Source organism: Falco punctatus, assembly GCF_963210335.1.
Source record: "Falco punctatus genome assembly, chromosome: 8".
Taxonomy (NCBI): Eukaryota; Metazoa; Chordata; class Aves; order Falconiformes; family Falconidae; genus Falco; species Falco punctatus.
In genome coordinates, this window is record NC_137588.1 from 29,892,155 (window position 1) to 29,907,812 (window position 15,658).

Consider the following 15,658-nt stretch of genomic DNA (forward strand, 5'->3'; position numbering starts at 1 on the left):
GAGGCACACCAAAGCAGACCAGGTTCATGAGGAAGAAAGAGCAGAAAAAAAGAAAAAGAGAGAAAGGGTAAGGAGAGCAAGAAAAGTGGCCGTGACATGGTTTAGTGGATGGTTGTGGGGGAGTGAGGTGATTAGAGAAGAAGAGCAGATGAATCTTTAAGAGCAGGGAGGGAGTTGTACATGGGAGGTAAAAGACTTATCTTGTTTTGACTGTTTTCTCTAGGAAGAACTCAACAAGCTTGTGTACAGAAAAAAAGATACAGAGATAGAATATAATTATCATATGCATTAATATACAATAGAAATAATGTGCAATAACTACAAGGTAAATAATAAATATCACTACCAGTACTAAAAAGCTATGTATATATGTGTGTGTGTGTGTGTGTTCCTGTACACATGCTCCTATGAAAGTGTCTGTCCTGAAGAATTTATATTAATCCTTTGCATTTTGTTTTAAATTAGATAGTATTGAGGGGAAAAAAAAGTAAACAACAAGGAAGTATTTACAGGGTCTTCTCAGGCTAGCCTTACTGATTTGAGTCTTATGTAATGAAATAACAAAACCCATCTCTTTTTGTCTGTGTTCTCTAGTGGCCACAGCAGTCACTGTGCCCCAGTCTGGTGTAGCCTCTGAATAGCTGTGGGGACCCAACAGGAGTGTGTGAAGTTTCCAGTGCTCAGCCCCTGGCCTGGTTACCACCAAACACTGCTCTTCTGCTTCGCTTGCTTCAGCTGCCCAGTTGCGCACACACAACGTGGTTCCTAAACCATTCCTCTGAGCCATAGCAACCTGCTGACGTTTGCTAAAAGTTTACTGCTAGCCTGGGTTTTGTTCCAGTAAGTTTTGTGGACACGAGATGTCCACATCATGTCAGCCCAGCTTGTTTTTTGTGTGAAGCAGATACTACAGGGCAGTGGGGGGATCAGACCTCCTTATATTTCCAGTCTTCTGTAGGCTGTGGAGACACCAGTGCTGGGGTTGAGAAGGGAGGTTTTTCCCTTAGCTTTTATAACAAGAAAATGAAATAAAGTGTTATTTCTTTCCTTTTTTTTGATGCTACCAGCTACTTGCCAGACCAAGAAACCAAGTCAGTTCTTGTAGGCTACCCAGTAAAACTTGCATGATATTCTGTTGGTGAATGGTTTTATATCTGTCTTGGTCATCAAAATACTTGTAGCATGGTAGACATAACTGCATAGTAAAGGAATGTATACTCGGCAACATTGCTGTTAGCAGGATGTAAACACCTTAGAGTTTATCAGTGTTATGGGAGATATTTATTACTTGAGTCTTGTTAAGTCTTTATCACAAAAGGAAAAAACCAGAGAATTTGGAAGGTAGAAGTTAATTTCATTAATCAGCAGAGACAGGTATGGTAAGATTCATTCATTATAAATGCAGATATTTTGATCTGTGAAGGTATGGCAAATCAACCATTTATAACACACTGAGATACAGGTGCAGAGGATCACAGAGGATCAAGATGCTGATCTAGTCTAACTTTCTCTATAACACTGTCAGAGGACTTCCCCTACCCAGTCCAATGATATGCCTTAGGTTACAGCAGGGCTTCTGGAAAAATATCTGAACAAAATAGCTCCACAGTGCTAGAGAGTCTGTCACCGGCCTGAACCCAACACTTTTCTCTGTTGAAACTGGGAGCTTTGTTCCTAATCTGAATTTCTCTAGTTTAACTTCTAGCTCTTAGTCTTTGTATTTGGTATTTGGTAACTGTAACTGGTTTAGCTATAGATTCTTGTAATGTCCCTTACCTCTGGGTCAAAAAGCATCTGTTACCAGATTTTTGTTGATTATATATGCATTAATATTACTGATCAGGTCATCCTGCAAGCACCTTTCCCTTGAGCTCTCTTTCATTTTTTCTCATGGATAGCACTGGAGCCTTTGCAATTTTCATCTTTCTGCTTGAATTGTGGATGCCGGAGCTGGGTGTAGTGTTACTTTAACAGTCAATTCAGGATTAGACAGAGGCATTATAACCTCCCAAAATCTGCGTAGACAAACACGTTTTGCTTTAGTATTTTGGATAGCAGCAACCTCCATAGAGGTTGTCAGCCACTGTTTGCCCACCATGAACTTTAAGCTGTCTCCAGTCAGTGTTTCTCAAAACACAGTCTTCATTTTAATCAATTGTTTGCCAGATGTGTAGCCAGATGTGTAGATGTGGTGAATTCAAAATATATAATCTTTGTATTTAGCCCATCTAAGGATAGAGAGCAGGTCACTGGTACAAAGCAGTCATCTTTATTTACTGTGTCTGCAGTCGTTTGTCACTGACAAACTTCATGACTCTGTATTTGTTCCCAGTCACTGATAAGCGAAATGACTGTAGCTTTCCAATCATGTGAATGGTTCGACCAGATTCAGTAATACTGGTCAGGGCTAATTTGTGTATTAAATGAGCTATTTCACTTCTTGTTTATTACTCGGGTTCATGGCGTTAGACTCTACACAATTAAGGAATCTCTTCTCTTTGAGTCCCTTGGTACCTTGATTAATTTTAATCTTGACATCTTGATTTCTGGCTAAATGAGTGCTCATTTTCACCCTTGTCTTTTGTCATTAGCTTAATACCCTCCTGAATACTCTAGCCTGTCTCCTGAAAGACTTATTCCCTTCCACTGAAATGACAGCCAGCCACATTGTACAGTCTCTTTTCTCTGTAGAAGATGGACCTGCACTGCTGAAAACAGAGGGGCTCTGCCTTTCACCACTTACTTAACCATTCATTTTTGGATTCACATATGGACCTGTAATTTGAGTCACAGCTCTCAGAAATCAGCGCTGTTCAGAGTATTAATTCCATTCTCCCTCATACAACGTTCCTTGCAAGGACTCTTGGTTGTTCTTGACTCTGTCTTCACTGGTGTGCTTGTGTCCTTGCACACCAGGCTGCGTTGCAGTTCACGGGTACGTCCCATATAGCTCTGTCCTCTCCTAATACATCAGCTGTCAGATATTTCAACAGTTTTGGGGTTTGAAAATATTCCGTTACTTGTGAGAATGAGGCCGGACTTGATGACCTCCTAGGTGCCTTCCAACCCCAAATACTCTATGATCCTGTCAGAAGCTCTTCTCCCATTCCCATCATCTGGATGAATTTTTCTCCGTTCTCCCATTTATGAACTGCCAACCATTTTATGTGGTCTGCATCCTGCCTTCAGCTGGCAACTATAGTCTTATAAAGACAATATGTGTTTCTACACAGCGTGGAATAGCAGCTTGTGTGGTGTATGTATTCAGCAGAGGAAAACGAGCCAATTGAAGTGTCGCTTTTTTGTTTTTAATTACATTTTTGTTTCCTTCCCAGGCTTCTCTCTTCTACATACTTACACGTGTGCCTCCAGAGGGAGGATTCAATAGGATGATGAAGTGAACTGGAAAGTTTAAAAATAAATCAAAATTTTGTAATGAAACATGTTCTGAAAGAACACAGTTGCTATAGGGATTTTTGCAAGGATGCAGTCCTTCATCTTTCATTACTCAAAATAAAGGTTTTCCTTCCTTGAGCCAAATGAGAGTTTTCTTATGCAAGCTTTGGAGCCTGTTCAATGTCATCTGGATGGACTAGTCACTACAAGACAGTATTACTCATCCCACCCTACATAAAGCAAACCCATTAAACTTCACTGCATGTGGTTTGTATTTGGGGTTTCATTCATGAGAGTTGAAAGTGCCCGAACTACTGGAGCACGGAAGTGAAACCCTGAGAGGATTCTCCTTCAGTCACCACCAGCCAACAAAACATACACTTCCACCGTCTCAAAAGCTCCCTCAAATCTGATTTCAAGGCAGCTCTTTTCCTCTGTCAAATCTCCTGTGCTGACCTTCACCCACTACGGAACCTGCCTGAACATCTCTGTTCAGAGTTTCTGTTCCACCTGTAGTATGTGCAATTTACTTTCTTAGTATCTTCTACTTATAAACCTGCTGAAAAGTCAATAGGTTAATTATTACTGATTTGGATTTGGAGTCTAATTTAGTTGTAAACAGTTTAACTGCTGGTCTTCCACCCTGGTCTTAAACAGTCTGTGTTTAATTGTTACCCACCCTGGTATATCTGCCAAGAACCACAGATGTTTTTATCTGACATGTTAGTTATTAACAGTTTCTGCTCTTGTTGGAGCACAAAGATTTGATGAAGGGGTTTGGGTTTGTTGAGGTTTTTTTTGTTTCTTCATTTTAATTTCTTTTTTCTTTTTCTATTCTGGTGTGCAAAGGTTTCCTAAAATGAAAACAGTATTTTTTCATTAGATACATGAGTGCACATACAGGTAATATTTGGGGTGAGGTTTTGGTTGGTTTTGTGTTTTGTTTTTTTTTTTTTTCTTTTTTGGGTTTTTTTTTTTTTTGAGCAGGGGTAAACCAGAAAATTCTATAACAGGAAATTGAAAACTTCTTTGGATTTACATCAAAAAAACCCCAAACTTAGACAACTCTTTTGATAAAGTTCTCTCACCCTTACAACAAAACCAAACAAATAAAAAACAAGTGAAAATTCATGGACCAGTTATAATGGAGATGCATCACTTGAGAATTTTGTTTACCTGGTGGCATCATCCCATATCTTTTCAGCATGTTAACATTGAGTCTGAATGCAGGAGTGTCTTGATTATCTTCTTTGACATTTTCTTGCATGTTGGAATTCGCATAGTAAAAATTTTCTCATGATAAGACACGTAGGATTGGCTTTGTAAAAGTACAAGCATGACTTTGTTTTCCCATTCCACCACAAAAGGCTCTTCCCTCCAGCCCCCACTCCTCCATCTTCTCAGTTCTTCCAAAGTAAGAAACAAAGATAACTTCTGAGAGAGAGGAGGGCAAGTTGTGTACCCCAGCCTACATGTCTCAGCATGGACCAGTGCCGAATCTGTGTCTGGCTTTGAGCTTTTATGTCTATCCGTATGTTTTGATGCTGTATTGTAATTATTTATAACCCGGCATCTGAAAGATAATTTCTGTTCAAGACTCTAAGGTTGGCAACTTGAACATATACCTGAAGTGGGGAAATGGTTCAAATTTATCTGATTTTTTTTAAACTGGCCTTATTTGTAAGGAAGCAGCAATATTAACGTGACATTAGTGTTCATGAAAAATATGAACAGCAGGCTAAACCTGAGAATGGGTGAAATGTGGGTTCTTTTATTCACTATAATCTCCTTCTTAATAACCACAGCCCAGAAAGTGAATGGCTTTAGAAAAGGAAAAAACATTATGTTTCAATTCAGTGGCCTCAATGTTGTCATCTGGTGCCATAAAGTGTTGTCCTGGGATAGTCTGGCCTCTGGTTGACATTCCCAAAGGCTGCATGTCTCCTGTCGGTCCTGTGCCACAGTTGTCAGCCCTGCCCAGGACCAGGGGGTCCCAGAGTGCTGGGTGCCCCTGTGCAAACACTGGCATTGCACCCTTGCTGTCCAGGGCCTGTTAGTGTGTGGTCCCTGCTGGAAGGTCTGTAAGGAGCATCCAGCTGGTGAATGCTAGTTCTGGAGCAGGTAGGTAAATGCTTAAAGACCTTCCATATAGTGATAATTTCTGATCACCACCACTAACTTCACCACCCTGTTTGATTTAAGTGGAAGGCCAACTGTGGTCAGTGGCAGTGTGAGGGGGGACAGCACTTGTGACTCGTTCTAAGGTGCATCTGACATTGTTTGCTTTCATATGCCTGGCACCTCGTGAAGCGGAGGATTGCATCCTTGTGTCTAGGTATTCCAGCTACAGAGCGATAGAGCATGCTGCAGGGCTGCATTCCTTGAAGCTGTTTGCAGGGCATATTTCTTCCATCAGAGACCTTTGCATCTCTCTATTTTGCTTCCTTGCAAATCTCCTAATTGTTTTCTGTTTCTTTTCCCTCTGTGGCATGCCTCTGTGCCCTGTTCTTTGCATGCTAGATGTCATGCTGTGCCGCCTTCTGCCCCAGAATGTCTATGTATCTCCACCTCCTATGGTACCAGGTCTGTCTGTTGCCTCTTTCTTTCTCTTTCCCATGCTACTCTCTTCTCCCTTCACAGGATTTACCATTGCCTGTACTTCCATTCACTCATATTCTTCAGTAAGGTCTTACCTACTGTAGTCTGTAAGGTCATCCCTTTTTCCCCCGTTTCTTCTCTGTCTTCCAGGCTCTTCATCTTCAGGAACCCCCTGCTTTTTCCACATCCAACCAAGCATCCTTGCAAACATGCCTCCTTCCCATCACATACTTTTCCATACTTTGCCTCTTTTCTTTATTCCCTGGTCAGAGTTGTGCCTATTGGTGCCTGGAATATCCCCAGATCTGGAGCTGGTTGGAGGCGATGTTCTGAAGTTATAGTATTAGAGAAATGCTGCCAAGCACCGGGCAGTCCTGGGAACACTTTGACCCCTCACAGTAAGGCAAGAGTGGCTTCTTCCTCGTGCTTTTGGTGTGCTGTTGCCATATGGAAATGGCAGATGGTGTTGATCAGGAAGTTAATCTAGAAGCGTATCCGTTTCATGCCGTACGTGAAAGATTTGTTCATTAAACTTAGAACTCTTAATTTAAAGCCAATTAACAGAGTGATTTGAAGAGACTTGTTGTTTTTGAAGTTCAAAAGAGATGCTAAGTCTCTGATTACAGCCTTTGTACATTCCAGAACCTGTATAACTATTGCAGTGTTGCCAACTCTCCCGGGGTTTTTTGTCTCTTTCTTCCCTCCCCCCACCCCCCTTCATTTTTTTGAGTGATGCAACTTTTGCCATGGGCTGGAATAGTTTGATGAAGCCTTATGAATGCCCAGCTTTCTTAGCAATTTTAGCTGTACGTTTGGGGGTGGGTTGGCAGAACTGGTGTGTCTTTCTATCCTGTTTGCTGAAAGCCAGCACAGCTTCCTCCTCCCTCACTTCGGCAGCCCAGTATTGCTCCTCTCTGAGCAGGAGCTGGGGAAGGAGGTAGCAAAAAGGAAGAAGACCTGAGCAGCCCTGTGCCCTCCTAACACCACTTCTGTCAGCATGGGGTTGCCTCTGCTTCCTTTCCTCCCTCCCCATAATGTCTCCCAGAAGTTGGTAAGGACCCACCACAGAAGCTTTCTCAAGCTTGGAAGGGGCAGCAGGGGCCTCACACAGACAGCTACTGCTCTACACGCGCACGCCCCAGCATACAGCTCTAATTTCCATGTGTAATCAACCTTGTAGGATTGGCCCAAGCAGACTATTTCTAAGAAATGTCAAGATGGGAAACCTTGTGTCTGGAGAACCCTAAAAGCGATTACTTCTGAATTAATATTCACACTGCTTTTACCTGAGATTGATATTCTGTAAACACTTGTAGATCCTTCAGCAACAAACATCATGTTTGGATAGTTCCAGCACTTAGTAGCGGCATGTGTATGGAAAAAAACTTCCTTTAGTAATTTGAAGCTGTTGCTGATATAAAAGAAAGCAGAGGGGTCAAGTTTTGCTGTGTTATAGAGCCTATGACTTCACCGGGTTAACTGCTGCTACTTCCATGTAATTGAGAACATAATTTGGCTCAAACCCTGGGAGACTGAACAGGATCACAGCAGCCACTGTATTAAGCCAATGTTCAAAACAGTGGGCTCACACTGAATTTCATAAGCAGGTCATGTATTCAGAAGGCTTTAGATGTATGACACAATCCACTGCAAGAGAAGAGATGGTGGGAGTATCTCTTTGTTTATCTTAACTAAAACAGCACACCAGGAAAAGCTATCTAATGCAGTGTTGTACCTACATGGGTGGCGATGTGGCAGAACAGATAAAGTGTCTCTCTGTGGGTGCATGAGGACAAACCCGGTAAAAGCTGTGCCAAGGCTGCCCTCAGTTATCCCATCTCCCATCAGTCACACTGGGACACAGCAGCAGTGGAACTTCATCCTGGCTGTGCTGGGGTAGGGGTGGTGCTGGTGTCAGCAGCCAACACACCTCCATTGTGTCTCCTTGCAGGTGATGGCACCTCACTGGTGCCGCTGGAGCTGTGCATGAGGATGTCTGGTAGAGGTACTTAAAATGAAGAAGGGGACAGACATTGCTCTGAGAAAGCCTAAGATATTCAGAAAAGCAGAATGGTTGCTGGAAGCCTTCTTTGGAAACCCCTTCCAGGTTGGACCCATGTCACAGTGTCACTGGCAGCATCTGCCCTCTGCCAGAGAGGCTCGCTCCCATGCTGCCACTTAGTCTGTGAGCAGAGGTGGCCAAAACTGGTGATTTATTTTTCACAACAAAGCGTGTGTGTGTGTGGCAGCAGAAATCTATGTTTTGTACTCTGTCTAGGAGAAGAGAAGTGAGTTTCCTGATGAAAGAAAATCCCTAAGAAGGAAATAATGCTTTTTCAAAAAAACAGAACAGTGCGTGGGGGTATGGCTGATGAGTGTCTGTTTATTCTGTTTATTCCCAAGTTTGCTGGCAGTCCTGCTCAGGCTGATGCCCTCCAAAAGACAGGCATTTTGGGACAGCACTTTCGACCATTCCTTGAGCACTTAGCGGGAGGGATTGTTTTATTAGGAAAGTTTACAGCTTCTTGTTTTCCCTCAAAGGCAAATGTGACTTTGTTGTTTTTAATTCTGTTGGGATTTCTCCCTTTTAATATACAACACAGCTGTTAAAATAGCTGGGGTTGTCTAGGGCAAATCATATAGCACTTTCCTTGTTCAGATTTCAGATGGCTGACTTCTTAGTGTTGCTGCAGAATTGTATTACAGGTCATATGAATAGTGCTGGTATTAGTGTCAAAATCAATTATCCAACTCTCCTCCTGCAGAGAAAGCTACAAACCTTAGGAACAATCTGAGTAATCCATTCTGGGTTTCTAATTCTGAGTAATGACCGAGGGCAGAGACTTGTGCTTAAATAAGTGCACAGGGTCTTTCTCCATATAGTCACTCCTAAATGCATGCTCTTTACAGGAAAAAGCAGGCTCCCTGTGAAACCCTTTTTCATGCCAAATGGCTCGCTGCTAAGATTAATCTGTCATTGAATTTATAAATTCTGTGTGGCACAGAGCAGCGGAAAAAGTTTAGCACTGAACAGAAAGCAAACTATGTATTGCTTAAAAAATGAATGTTGTGCTCCTGGATGGTGTGGATTGACTGCCTCCATCAATATATCTTCTTATACTGGTAATAAAAATATTTCCATAGCCTTGTGCCTCCAAGGATCTCAAAGCACTTTGCAAACAGGGCAAAGTACTATTTCCTATTTTACAGCTGTAGAAACCAGCTGCAAGAGAGGTTGAGCTTTTTGCCCAGGGACACTGAGGAGACTATAGCAGAGCCAAGATGGGAACCTAAATCTTCGGAGCTCCAGCACAGTGTCCTGATCACAGGCTGCACCAAAGCACAGCAGGGGAGCCTGCTGGTCACTGACACTTGGCTAGCATCCATGAAACTTGGGAGGTGTGATATGAAATCAATGTTGGTTCTCCTTTGCTCCCTGGTCTCTGTCACGGTCTGTGGGTGGAGGTGCTGAGCAGGGCAGGATCCGGCCGGGGAGGATGCTTGTGTCCTTCTAGGCTGGGATGGTCAGCTCTGGTTGTGGGTGCCTGTGAAGGAGAAAGGTTTTTGGTTGCTACTGACTTAGGGAAAACTCGGAGCCTCTCATCCAGTCTGCTCTGCTCCAAGCACCCTTATGAAGCAAAAATAATTATAGACTTATTACCCTAAACCCTGTAAGATTGGAGTGGTTGCATTATTTTTTTTTCCTTAATCCAGTATCTGAGAAGAATTTACCTCTTTAATACAACCATTTACAAGAAACATTTTTTTTTAATTCATAATCTGAAAAGAGAGCATGCAGCTACAAAACTCAGATTTTCAAATAAAGGCTTGATGTCTTGTCCAATTCCAGTTGGATAAATGACACACCTGAAAAACTGGGTCCCTACTGAGGTGTCTCTGGCAGGGATTTAGAGATCTCACTTCAGGCATCTTTCTGGAATAAAGCATGGCTCTAACCTGCATGTTTCACAGCAGAACAATTTCTGGAAGCTCCCTTGGGCATGAGGCTGCCCTGAGGGTCAGGGTAACAGGGAGGGAGGAGGCTGGGAGGGATGCGAGGGCGAGCGTCTGGTTTCAAACAAAAGTGCAAAGCCTTGAAAGGAGGGACTAAGAAGAAACAGGTGGGGGGCTAGTAATATAGCCTCTGAAGTTTATTTGCTTAGCGAACAGAAGCCCAGGCTGCCAGACCTAGGTCAAATACTCCTCCAGTTCGAGTGTATTTATTTCATACGTGGTCTGTAACCCAACCTGATTTCTGGATTAAACAACTGTAAAGTCCTGGCCCCCAGGAACCCATCCCGTGTTTGCCATCAGGCCCAGCACATGCCGGGGCAGGACCCTGAGGGGCCACCTCGGTATTCACTGGAGCCTTGTGTCATCAGTAAAGCCTGTAATTGTGGGTCCTGTCATTTCCAATGCAAGCCTTGCTGTTTACAGCTGCAAGTCCTGACCATAGATTCATCACTTAGTTGTCCCATTAACGTGAGCTGTGCCTGAAGGCTCCTGGGGTAAGCTGCTCCCTGCTCTGTAGGCTGCCATCCTGCTGGAGCCCTGGCAGTGGTGGCAGTGCTGGAGGACCATATCCACCACGTGCCAGGTCCCTCTGGGGTGCCAGCAAGGATGGCTCTGTATTTATAGGAAAGCTTTAAAGTAGATCAGAGGCAGTGGTTTAGGACAGCCTGTCCTGAGCAGTGTGGAGGGTCCCCAGCAGCGGGTTCGAGGGAGCCTCAAACATGGGGCCATGCACTGCTGTGCGGAGCCGTGGGGCTTAGCATGTGGCAGGGAAAGAGGGATCTTCTCTTTCCTGCTTGTCTGTCCTGAAGTTACAGCACGAAACCTGCTTGAAAACCTGCAAAATAGTGAGAAGGGAAAACCCAAACCAATCACAAAATGAAGTGTCCACAGCCAGGGTCATGAACAGCGAAGGGGTAAAAGCTACAGATTGCACATGGGAGTTCCTGAAACCTTTATGTGCTCTGAAACTTTTAGGAGAGTTAACTTTTTAATCCAAGATGTACGGGAGTCAGTGGATCCTCCAGAGTGAAAAGAGCGATGTCTGAGCTGGCACAATGTCAGTAAAACTAGCTGCGCACACACACAAAAAAAGTTTTCTGGTTTCCCAGATGTTTTTTGGTTCATGCCATTAATTTCCAGTAAGGTAAACAGCCGGTGTGCTCCAGAGTATCTCATGAGCTGAAAAATTTGCATCTGAAAATTTGCATGTGAAAAATTGCAGATCTGCATTAAAATTAGAAAGGAAAGGAGGAATTAGCAGTGGGTTTTCCCAAGACCAGCCTGAGGCTGGTAGCACCAGATAACCCCATGGGTTCTGTGAAAACAGCAGTCACGTGGAGACATTTGAAATAAACCAAGTTAAAATGGGGCGAACAAAAGTATTTGCAGTCAGAAGTCAACCGTGCCTCCTCATTAAAGCAAAGCCCCGTTTTTACATTAAATTTGGGATACCCGTATGTGGGAGACCAGTTAAGTTTGAGTCATGCGGAACAAATGATCAAGCTACCAAAAAGTGTGGGAGCAGTTATTTTTCATGGATTTGCACTTTTGGTGTCATCTTGTTTCATGGAGTTTTCACTGGCACTTAATTCACCATTTGTAGTGGGGGTAAAGATGTAGCTGATTTTCAGATGCAATCGGTCAGGGTAGAAGAATTTGCTTGTGAGAGAGGAACTGGTGATGTTAATCCTCACCAGTGAGAGCTGGATGGGATCTGGCAGACCTGCTGTGGCCTATCCGTAAGCACTGTTGAAATGTTCTGGTCAAGGCACTGGTACAGAACTAGGGTACAGAATAAGCACAAACTGGGAAAAAGAAAAAAAAAACCAACACCTTAAATGTAATTTTATCTGTACTTTTATTGGCACTTTTTAGCTGACTCAGTTTTTTGTTAAGGTGGGCTAGGTCATGTGTAGGATGGACAAATCGGTTTTGTACACACTACATTTTTGCATCTCACCTGTCCTTAAATGCTGGAAAGCCCTGTGGACCTGTAAACCTTTATTATGTAGCTCAGGCTTAAGTGGGGAATAACGTATATTCTGGTCCTGATCCTTTTAGGTCTTCGGCTGCCTGAAGCCAGGGGGATGTGAGAATACCCATCCCTTTGCAGGGTTTTGTCTCTTTTGCCTGTGACTGCAGCACTTGGCTGCACCGCTAGAGATAGAAACCCAGGTGATCTTTGCTGCTCGTCATTTACTTTTGAGCTCTGCCAAACCATCGGCTGCTTCCTTGTGGGGCTGATTTTGCTTGCTTTGTGAATGGTGACCAGAATCTGGTTTTGTTTTATGTCCTGTAGGGTTGCTGAGCTGGAAGATGCACATCTAAGATGGAAACTTCTGCTTCAACGGCTGCTGGGAAAAAAGAAGGGAAAGGTGCAGTTCTGGAGGGGAATGGCTTTGCGGAGACGGGGAAGAAACCCACTCCTTTAGCAGCTGCAGGAGCAGCAGTGGCACAAGGAGGTACTTTATGTTTTCCACAATTTGAAAGCAGCAGGGGTGTTTTTCATTAGACTGTAAGAATTTAATAAGTACAGTGGCATCTGTCCTCCTGTGAACATGCTGAGTTTATTGGGGTTCTTGGCCATTGGAGGTCACAGGAGCGGGAAGTTGTGTCACCACGTGGTGTCCAAACATCACTGCACCGTGATGAGTCACCACTGCTCCCAGCAAACTGGGCTGGCGTGAGGGAGAGGATGGGTGGTGAGAGGCGGCTGTTGGAGAGCTGAGGCGTCCCATCACTGCTTGCCACTGGCCAACTGGTGCTGCGTGGTGTAGGCAGCATGGTGCCTGCCACTCCTCCGAGGCTGGCTGGAGCTGAGTATCCTGTTATGGCTGGGGAAGGGTGTTGTGTGCCTGCTGTGATCCTGCTAATGGGCTAAACAGACTGCACCATCTTCAGTCATTGCTCCTGGAATTTCATGATTAAGGAGGAATCTGGGATTGTCCAGCCCCAATGCAGGAATGTTCACAAAGAAACACCCTGACTTGCGCCTTCCCTGTTAACATCAGAAATATCTCATGTCCTGATTTCTTTTTCCATTGGTGTTTTTGGAAAGATTTTGGTCCTTGTGGTGTTGAAGTCAATTGGGAAGCTCTTGTGGACACCTGCAGGCATGAGGTTGTGTTTGGTGCATGTAACACCAGTGTGCAGAGTGATGTGCAGGCATGTTGCTTCTACCTCCTCTCGCCTGCTGTGGCAGGCAAAATACAGCTCCAGAAAACCCATCCCTCTCTGGCATACGTGTGCTGGTGGATCTCTAAATTGGTGCCAGGGCCCTTCATGGTGGCTCCAGCTGTGGCCAAGGCTGTGCCCACCAGGGAGGCATCATGCTGCCCTTGGTGGGGACTGGGAAGGGGCATCCTTTCTGGACAGGGTGTTAGGAGACAAACTTAGAAGGGGCTGTACCAGCTTGGATGTGACAAGAGACATCCCAGCTGTGTAAACTTTGAAGGCATCTTTTTTTTCCTCTTTAAAATATACCTTATTGCTAGCCAGAGTCTACCTCAAAATGAAGCCTTTCCCTCCCCTTCCCTCACTGCAGGGTGGTTTCTCATCACCCCAGGAAAGCAGCACAACTCCTCAGCGGGCTCCTCTGTTCCTTAGACAGCTCAGCTGGAGTTTGTTTTCTGTTGGCTGAGTTTTGAAGATAGTTCCCAGCCCAAATTGCTTAAACCTGCTTTACCTATTCTTCCTTTTCAACAGCTTTGTTACTCAGTTTTCATTTCCACGTTGACCAGGGAAGATTCAGATATACAGAATAAGGTAGCAGCTGCTAGATTGTAATCTGAGAGTATTTCATGTGTTTGATGAAATTTATTAGCTTTTGTTAGCCAAATTTTCTTAAAAAGAACTAGAAAACTTTTCACATAGAGTTGTTTGATGGGAAACACACCTTTATGCTGCTGAATGGATCTAAGCCATGTTCCTCATGAGCACTACACAAAGTGGTGGAAAAGAGGGCTTGCTGAGCGGCAGAAATTGGGGAAAGGCAGAGATGGCAACAAGTAGAAATTTGCCTCCCCTGGGAAATTTTGATCCCAGTTGAAGAAGCACAGGCTGTAGCACTGTAGCAGCCCACTTGAGGCATCATCTCAGTGACTGGGAGATCCAAAGGGCTGATTTGCACCAGCAAAGTCCAAGCGTGTGCTAAAATTCAAAACCCACAGATGTGCTGTTATGGTTGAACATCTTCTCTCAACTTGGCTCTTGCCTCAAGAGTGCCTCCACCAAGGAAACAGTCACTGCATTTCCAGAGATGTGATGGAAATGAGGATGCCATCAGCCCATTTGGTATCCCCAGACACTTGATAGGTTTTTAAGCATCCAGTGTTATATGTCCTGTTAGCAGTGTGCTCTCGCCTTTGGAAAGAATGATTTACGGGGTCAATATTTCTCCTTTTATTAAGAGGAAGTGGAGAAGTAAGTGGAGGATTGTTTGAAGATGTCAGGAGAATTGCGATGAAAGCATTGTGTAATGAGATGTAAAGAGTGAAATCCACGCCATGCTGTGAAGAGAAGTGCTCATAAATGACCTAAAACGGCTAGCAGTGAAGCAGCGTGTGATCAGACGCTGGCCCCAGGACTCTGCAGGTGATGCACGTGCGCTTGTGGTTTGGAGGGCTTTCCTTTGAATTCTAGCTAGGCCTAATACACACTCCTGAAAGGGAGCAGCATGGTGTGTGTGCTTGCAAGTAGAAAAATTAATACAAAGTTGTCTTCTAACATCAGTTAACTGCAAGGTGTGATTTAGCAGGTGATAACAAAAGGGCTGGGTAGCAAAGAGACTGTACTTACGTGGTATTCATGCTAATATAACTTATTTGATTCACTAAACTAGTGTAATTACTCATAACAGGCCAGAAATATACATATTTATGCTCATATTCTTACAGAAGAAAGCAAACAAGGCATGGAGATTAATTATGATGCTCAGCTTGAGGAGGGGAACAGCTTTAAAGGGAGGGCCTCCGAGCTCCCCACCCTGCTTTGGGGCCATACAAACAAGTCTTTATTCTCATCCAAGACAAACTCTTGATTTTATTTATTGTAGAGGTTTTACTCTTTGTACTAGCATGTGAGAAAGTGGCAGCAAGGCTCAGCTAGTGCTGCAGATCACTAAGCTGCTCTCCAGAGCCAAACAAACGTAATTTGCAACACATTTCTTCTCCTTTATTCTACTGAGTCACACAGATGGAGTGCCAACATAGCATGTTTCTCAAATCAGAAGGTTTTCTTTTTCCCTTGTAGAAATCTATAGATTCTTAAGGTTTTATTTATAATTAAGGTTATTGAAAGCAATAAACTGAATATTAGTTAAATAATTTAAGAATAGCTATTTTATTGTATTATTACTTAGACTGTTACTATAAGGTAACAATATGTCCAATCTCCAGTTCTGGTTCCCTTGCTTTGGATATTTGTCCCAAATGTTTCCAGCCTTGAGGAAATTAAGGTACGGCTGTAGGAAAAGAGATTGGTATTGTTGATGCTGTCAGTGAAGAAGAGTCCTTTCATACTAACAATCTGCATCTCATATTTTTAGTCTACTGAAGCTGCCATTTTAAAGACCTTCTGTGACTTTTTTTTTTTTTTATAGTAACTCATTGATCAGATGTTCAGAAATTGGCCTCACAGAAATTACATCAGG

At 43.6% G+C, this 15,658-nt stretch overlaps 1 protein-coding gene across 4 annotated transcripts in view; it reads left to right on the top strand.

Moving 5' to 3' along the window:
* Positions 1–15,658, top strand: part of GLI2 (GLI family zinc finger 2) — a 207,703-nt gene that overhangs the window by 44,686 nt on the left and 147,359 nt on the right. For 2 of the 4 annotated variants that reach the window (XM_080399555.1, XM_080399556.1), the window contains exon 2: positions 12,308–12,470. The exons of 1 other annotated variant lie outside the window; for it this stretch is intronic. In XM_080399555.1, the coding sequence (XP_080255681.1) occupies positions 12,338–12,470 (133 nt within the window). In that variant the 5' untranslated portion in view covers positions 12,308–12,337. Of the gene's footprint in view, positions 1–12,307; positions 12,471–15,658 lie in introns of those variants that run through there. One more of the 4 variants, XM_080399559.1, reaches the window with a different exon arrangement.